Source organism: Sparus aurata, chromosome 2 (assembly GCF_900880675.1).
Source record: "Sparus aurata chromosome 2, fSpaAur1.1, whole genome shotgun sequence".
NCBI classification, from domain to species: Eukaryota; Metazoa; Chordata; class Actinopteri; order Spariformes; family Sparidae; genus Sparus; species Sparus aurata.
The window spans coordinates 2,472,789-2,480,796 of NC_044188.1; the positions used below are offsets into that span (position 1 = coordinate 2,472,789).

The window sequence follows — 8,008 nt, forward strand, 5'->3', positions numbered from 1 at the left end:
CAACATGTCAAACACAACAAAAACTGATGAATACAATAAATCACCTCTGAGGGAAATTGTGCTATCTGAGTTTAAATCGCAGCAGCAGCTCAAACTGTGTGAATATTCACGACTGTTCAAATATTTTATTACCATGTGACAGGTTTGCAAATTTCATGGGACTTACAATGGCCTTTTAACCAGTTAATGATTAATAAGAGCTCTACCAAGTGACAATAAATGGTCGTCTATATATATATTTATAAAACTCTCCCCAAACCCTTTCACCAACACTGTCTTAGCTGTTCGTTTGGCTCAGTTTAAAATATTTCTGTCATCATCAATGCCATTATATATATTTGATTCAAAAATACCACGCTCAAAAATATATTGCAGTCAAGCTAAAAACAATTTTTTTCCTCCTCAAAAGTCACATTTTATGTTTGAGTTCAATAGCAAAATGTCAAAATTCTGACAAAACATGTGCATCCAAAACACACAATCACATCGTCCTGAAACTAGACAGGTGGGTGTGTTTTGAAATGACACACCTCAGTGAACATACTGGACTGTAGTCGTGTCATCACCGTGTTAGCTCCTCTGCTCAGCAGCAGTTATTGGCCTCCTGCGTCTGTTTTTCCCCTCCTAACCACACGGGGGCGCTGCTGATCTTGGCGCTCTGGGCACTGGTCTCCTTCATCTCGCCCTGCATCCCCACTTTCTCACTGGCCAGCCGTTTGTGGATCTCAGAGGCCATGGTGAGGAAAGCCCTCTCCACGTTGTCAGAGCTCTTAGCGCTCGTCTCCAGGAAGGAGACTTTAAGAGACGAGGCCAGCTCCTGCAGGGAGAGAGAGGAAGATCGTGACAAATACCAGCGTACAAATACTCTCAACAAGTTAACTCTGAGACAGACTTTTAAATGCTGAACTTAATGAAGGAAAACATACTCCTCTATTAAAAGTGTTTAGGTCGTTACTGTGAAAAAGAATCCCCTCAAAGTCTTTAATTAAATTAGATTAAATTAAATTATTAATGAATTCACATCTAAGCAATTTAATATTGTAGATGGTGTAACTGCTTTATATTCTGCTGGGTGTTTTTAAAGCTACACCAGTGCATCATAATTCATGAGTTTACATTATGTATGACACGGAAAAACTAGAAAGTAACTGAAGGACCGTCAGATGGATGTAGTAGAACAATACTGTTTTTAAAAACCTGGTGCCTAGATTACCCACAATGCAATTTGCCACTGAGTGACATCACTGGAGCCACAGAAAGCTTCACACTTGCAGCTGTACTCCCCTTGTTAACACACTTTAAAGGGTAACTCCACCAATTTGACACATTCTAGAGCATCACAGCCTCACAGCCGGTGATGTCTTGAGTTGTCTAATACTATTTGAGCTGATCACCGTGTGCGGCCCGTTACCTGAGCTGTGGCGGCGTCCACCACTTTCTTGCTAACGAGGTCAGACTTGTTTCCCACCAGCAGCCGGGAGACGTTTTCACAGGCGTAACGATCTATCTCATCCAGCCACTGCTTCACGTTGTTAAAGGACTCCTGGGGAGGAAGGAAACAGAACAAAGAGTTGGAGGCAGAGGAGAGGAGTTAATGTTCAAACTCTGTCCTGTTATGCTGTTGTTGACATGACAAAAGCACACGCTGACCTGCTCAGTGACGTCGTAGACGATGATGATGCCGTGAGCCCCTCTGTAGTAGCTGGAGGTGATGGTTCGAAACCTCTCCTGACCTGCTGTGTCCCACTGAAGGACAAACACAAGATGGTCAGTCCTGATTACCGAGCTTACCTGACCAGGAATTTTCTGACCTTGTTCACTTTATCAAACAACAAAATAGTGTAATCTTTCTAACTGGAAATCTTCCATCTAATAAATAAACTCTTACAATCTGTAGTTTCACTGTCTTCCCGTCCATGTCGATGGTCCTGATCTTGAAGTCAACTCCGATAGTGGAGATGTAGCTCTCAGTGTACGTGTCATCCTGGCAGGGGAGGTGATATATGATCAATAACACGCAGTAAGATCTGTGAATAAAGGGATTTCAGGTGTGTGTGTGTTTTTTACAGGCCTACCGCAAAACGCAGCAGCAAACACGACTTTCCGACTCCAGAGTCCCCGATCAGAAGAAGTTTGAACAAGTAATCACTGGAAGACAACACGCACAAATGTTCATACACATCAAGACATCTGAAACTTCTTCCACTCGGGTATCACACCCTGAGCAAACCTGACTGCAAAACTGTAATTGCAAACCTCTGGTGTACATCCAAATATAGTCATAATTGCAGATAGCTTCATTAAACAGACCCAGATGGTGAAACACTGCACACTCCTGTAACTGTGAAACACAGCCAGAATATTTTCTCTGTGTGTCGGCAGAGAACAACTCCATGGCTCCGTTTTTCTATTTGGTCTACGGCGAAAACACAAGTGTTGTCTTTGATATATGTTTAAGTTTAAGGTTTGGGTTTTCTTGATGTCTTGTTTTAATGTATTTCTGTGCAACACTCCACAACACTTGGAATTGCCTCGTGTCTGAATTGTGTATAAATAACTTGCCTAGTTTAAGTTCCTGGTAAAGACAAAAAAACAACCCCATAGATCATAAAAACTGTCTTCATTGTGTAGACTTTAAGTTTTGATGTTGTGGCGCTCTAACTCACAAACGTGGTGCACAGACACACACATGCACAAACACACAGCTGCTGCTCGGTATGGAAGGCTGTTAGATATCTGTGAATGTATCCAGAGTCAGTCTTGTGGTGCTTTCTGTATCACAATACATATCATTGCATGTAGTGTGCATAGAATTAGGTTATTACATGCTCCTGACGGTGTGTTTTGAACTTTTTATAGTCTGCTTCTATATCCGTCGCAGAACAAAGTACAAAGACTTAAATTGGTTTTCATCTGTCATCTGTCAGTGAGCTGTCAGATGTTTGTGATCTCTCAGCTTTGTCTGTATTCGTGTGAGACGCCGTGTGACGTTTCTTCCGCTGCACAGAGGATTGTGGGTCAGATTAGTATGGTAGTATGTGTGTTTGAACGCAGGGCAAATGTTATCTGTTTTTGCTTCTAAGTGTATTTTTTGTGTTGTAAAGTCAAGTCATGACTGTTTGATCATTTAAGATGCACAAAGATGAGTCTTGAACTTAGTGTGATGTGAGCTGTGTTGCGTATTATCCGCAAACATACTGGTGTTAAAGAAATCTCTAACGTGTTTGATATGATATTTAATTAGTTGTAACTTTTGTACAGCTCAGTTGTGATTAGAGACTGTGACAGATTGTGGAAGATGACCTCTTGTGCAACTTGTGTAAGAGAAGTCACACTTTCTTTGTCCTCTGGCTGTAAGGACTACAATACCCATCAGCCACAGGGGCCTCGTGATCCAACTGCAAGCTAATTAGTATTTTCTATGCAGAGAACTTCTGTTAAAAACCCTAAAAACCTGCCTCATAACTCCATGACAACGAAGTCTGAGTCATTTAAACCAATAAAATTATCTATTTTGTGCTCTACATTTTATTTGGATACACACAGAAATAAAGCACATCCTGGTACCCACACACAACAGTGTTCTTATCATATTTATATGAGTATTTAACAAAGCGTTAACACATCAACAAACACAAGACTGCAGTATTCAGTATCTCCCTGAACGCTGTGTATCCAGGTCAGAAACAGGCACCGGGATGTTCAGAGGTCTTAAACTGTCTCTTCACTTTTCACGTCAGCAGTCACTGTTAAAGAGCAGACGTCAATGTCTTCTTGTGGTTTACAGGAAATGCCTTGTAGGAACTACATGTTTACTCTTTCATAACACAGTTTTACACCGCACACAGAAAGAACCAGCACTTACTATTCAGGATTCATGACGGCTGAGGTCGCTCCAGGTGACACGACAAAACAGACAAACTCCCTGAAAATCAATCCTGAAGCTGGAAACAGACAGATTCTCTTCGACAGTGATGTTGTTTACTGCTCTGTTATCCCTTTCTGTGTGTGTCTGTGTGTGTCTGTGTGTGTCTGAGTGTGTCTGTCTGTCCTTTGGAGGGCAAATGGCAGAATAAGCCGGAGCTACCTACCTCATGAGCTGACTGATGAGCTGACTGGTTTGGATGCATTATTTATTAATAAAGACCAGCTCAGGTTACAGCAGGGACAGCACCTGGAACCAACACACACACACAGTCACACACACAGTCACACACACTCACACACACACTGACACACACTGCAGTGCTCTCTGAGTCTAAACTAAACTTCACTGACACCTCATTTCTTTTCTCTTCATGTTTTCGCGATGTGTTTGTGCTGATCTGTCATCGCTGTCGTTACTGTGCTGAGCTGCTTCGCTCTGCGTCTCTGCTCCTGAGTGACATCACCTCACACCAACAACAGCGTCTCCTGTGCGTCACACGTCACTGCACCGGCCTCGGCTCTGAAACTTGAATACAAACAGGAAGTAGTTCTTGAAGCAGCCAAAAAACTACAAATGAGACAACAGCAGCAGGCCGGCTGCAGCCAGAGAGATCCTGGTGTGGAAGACGGTTCACAGCACATATTTATCCATATTTATATCTAAACAAACACGGGAATGATGTATTGTCACCACACAGAGTTTCTTATTACAGCTTTTCAGTTTTCAATATTCACTCTCCTTTAAAGTCAAACTACGCTGGGTTTGGCTGTTGCTGTTTGTAATTTAAAGGTGCAATAAATCAACTCTTTCTCCCAAATCCGTGACGCCCAGAAAGGTCCCGAACATTTCACAATAAAATAATAATAATAAAAGGGAATGACAGGCGGAGATCGTGGGTTTCTGCAGATACAGACTGCCACGTACATGACTCAGAGGGACGGTTAGGGCTGTGTGAGTCTGTATATTGTTTGTTTGTTACAAATCCTACACAGTGCACCTTTAAGATTTGACAATACGAGATGTTTTGCTTGCTCTAACTTTACCTGCCTGATGCTTGGTGATGATGAGGTGGTGCACGCTAGGTTATTGAGGCTATATCAGCGAAAATACCTGCATACTAAAACTACAATAACCAAAACAAGGAAGTCACAGGTAAATAGTGGTCATAATTTGATCCGTAACGAGGGGTGTTCAGTTGGTTGCGATCTGCAGTCACTTGATGTCATGTAACCACTTCAACCCTGAACAAACCTCTTCGATTAGACAGTGTGTTTTTAAAAGTTTTCTTTATTTCCTCTCCACATGAAGATGCTTGACAAACACAATCACACAAAGCACACACTTGAGCCTACACACACACACACACACACAATCTCTCTGTCACAACCACAATAGCACTCTGTGCCATGCTCGCTCCTTGTGGACGCGGTCCAACGATGTGGCTGATCACTCCTTTAATGAGTGGTGGGTTTCTGTTCTCTCGGCTGTGTGTTGAAGCATGTTGTTGGTGTTATATCATCACTGCAGTTAAATATAATGGAGCAGTTCATCCTAAACTCTCTGAGTTAGTCTGCTGAGTCACAGATAATTGAGCCATTAAGCCGTAATTTATCTGTGATTGTAGATTTATTGATATTTATGTTGAATTGTTGCTTCAGAGGCTTATTAACACACGTGGCTCCTTTTCTTTCCTTCCGTTAAACTCTTCTCCCCTGTTCTTGTTTCCTCTCCTGTCCTCTGATCTTCCTTTCTTTCTGTTTTTCATTATTTCCTCTTTAATTTTGTTTTTCTTATTCATGTCATACTTGCCAGCTCTTGACTTCCCTTTGTTTTCTTCTCCTTTCCTCTCCTTCTTTCCCTTCATCTGCATTTTTCTTTTGGACTTTTCACCTTTCCTCTGCTCTGTTATTTCTTTCATTTCCCTTTTTCCATTTCATCTTTTTCTCTTTAACTGTCTACTTTCTTTTCCTATCGTCTCTCAGCACCTGTGCTCATTTATTTTCTCTTCTCTCTCTCTCCTCCTTTCCTTACTCTCTTTTGACTCTCCCTCTCTCTCTCCTCCTTATTTCTATCCAGTCCATTCCTCTTCATCCATCCTGGTTTCCTGTCTTCTCATCTCATCACCTCCTTCCCTCTCCTCTCTTCTTCTTCTAGAAACAGACAGAAGTGAAAGTGATGCCGTCTTATTCACCGCTGATTCCCGTGTGTGACCCCCTGGTCACGGGAGCGAGCAGAGAGCAGGGGATTGTGGGATATGCGATGGCTGAGCAGCTGTGATGGGGTCAGGGGTCAGCAGTCCTGACGACGGCCTGTTGCCCGGGCAGAGGCGGCGGCGCAGCGGTTGCTAGGGCAGGCTTTGTGGTGCTCCCCGATGGAGCATGGAGGTGGGAAAACTGGGGGAAGGGACGGGGAGAAAGAGAAGACATAAAGAACGAGAAGAGAAAGAAATCAACAAAGAGAGGGTTAGAAAGCAAGACGAAGGCTGGGAAAATGAGAAAGAGACGAAAATGAGCTTTTCTCCCTGTGATTGCTGTGTTTTATGCTGAAAAACGACGATGGAAGCAGTTTGTGAAAGAAGAACTCAGACAATCTTACTGTGTTTGGAAAATATAAACACACACACATAAACTACAGTCTGACTGGTGTCGTAGTTCACAGGTGGAGATATAATGGTTAATAGCTCCTTCAAGTTTAGCTACATTTTAGATTATTAAAGAGATGTAGAGATGATTCATATTACTGACTGACACCAGAACTGTTACTGGGGAACTCTCGAACATGGTCAGTTCTGCAGGATGATACTGAAGTTTAGGGAACACAAACATGGTGAAATCATCATGATGTAATGAGACGAGTTCGTCAGCTGATGAGGTTAAATTGTAAATAATTTCACAAACATGGAATAAATATCTGTCACATACGGCTTCACTCAAAGTTTGATGCAGACAGAATGTGTGTGTGTGTTTTCAGCAGCAGATGTTTGGATGTGTGTGTGTTATACCGTGTTTGTATGTGTGTCTCAAACAGACTGAAGAGTGTGTGTGAATCAGGTTATACATAAACACCAGTGTGTGTGTGTGTGTGTGTGTGTGTGTGTGCAGGGGATGGAGTTAAACCAGTCATTGTTCCTATCAGTGTGTGTCCCCTGGGACCTGAGGGAGCGGTGGGATAAATAGGTGCTTTTCACTATTCACCCTTATTTTACCATACTCCCTGACTCCTGTGTGTGTGTGTGTGTGTGTGTGTGGGGGGTGTGTGTGTGTGCGTGTGCCATTGAAAACATGTTGTGTTGAGTCTGCAAGAGTCTGTTAAAGATTTAGTTTAGAAATAGTAAGACCAATCAGATTAATTATTTAATTCTTTTTTGTCTTATTTTTTTTTACTTACAGGAAAACAAAAACAGAGAAACTTAACTGTTTGTTTGTGTGTGTGTGTGTGTGTGTGTGTGTGTGTGTGTGTGTGTGTGTGTGTGTGTGTGTGTGTGTGTGTGTGTGTGCAGGCTGTTGTTGCTGCTGGCTGAAGATTTATGTGGAGTCACTTCATCACTTTGCTCTTTTCCCAGTCCGTGTGTGTGTGTGTGTGTTGTGTGTGTGTGTGTGTGTGTGTGTGTGTGTGTGTGTGTGTGTGTGTGTGTGTGTGTGTGTGTGTGTTTGTGTGTGTGTGTGTGTGTGTGTGTGTGTGTGTGTGTGCAGGCTGTTGTTGCTGCTGGCTGAAGATTTATGTGGAGTCACTTCATCACTTTGCTCTTTTCCCAGTCCGTGTGTATGTGTGTGTGTGTGTGTGTGTGTGTGTGTGTGTGTGGTGTGTGTGTGTGTGTGTGTGTGTGTGTGTGTGTGTGTGTGTGTGTGGGACCGTTTGGGGACGGCCCTGAGGCCAATTAGGCGACAGATAATTAACCTCATTGAAACTGGATGCTGAATGAAGGCCTTATTGTGGAGACAGAGTGAGCGAGCGAGTGAGAGAGAGAGAGTTGCTGCATATTTATAAAATGTCCACATCTCCGTGTTGTTCTGTCTCCTACAAATTGTGTTTATATTCCTCTGATTTAACGAGTCCCAACGTTAGCGAGAGCTAGCGACA

General features: G+C 42.7%; 1 protein-coding gene across 2 annotated transcripts; it reads right to left on the reverse strand.

The window, feature by feature from the left end:
- Positions 1 to 257: 257 nt before the first annotated feature.
- On the reverse strand, positions 258 to 6,152 carry LOC115595886 (ras-like GTP-binding protein YPT1). 2 transcript variants are annotated; one of them, XM_030440739.1, is made up of 7 exons: positions 6,120 to 6,152; positions 4,092 to 4,174; positions 2,076 to 2,148; positions 1,889 to 1,984; positions 1,651 to 1,746; positions 1,412 to 1,543; positions 258 to 817 (listed from the first exon to the last, which is right to left on the reverse strand). In XM_030440739.1, exons 2-7 carry the CDS (start codon positions 4,094 to 4,096, stop codon positions 584 to 586), a joined length of 636 nt encoding a protein of 211 aa, XP_030296599.1. In that variant the 5' UTR covers positions 4,097 to 4,174; positions 6,120 to 6,152; the 3' UTR covers positions 258 to 583. The 2 variants fall into 2 exon arrangements, with proteins under 2 accessions (XP_030296599.1, XP_030296590.1); XM_030440730.1 differs by lacking the exons at positions 4,092 to 4,174; positions 6,120 to 6,152 and adding an exon at positions 3,866 to 4,046.
- Between the last annotated feature and the right edge of the window lie 1,856 nt (positions 6,153 to 8,008).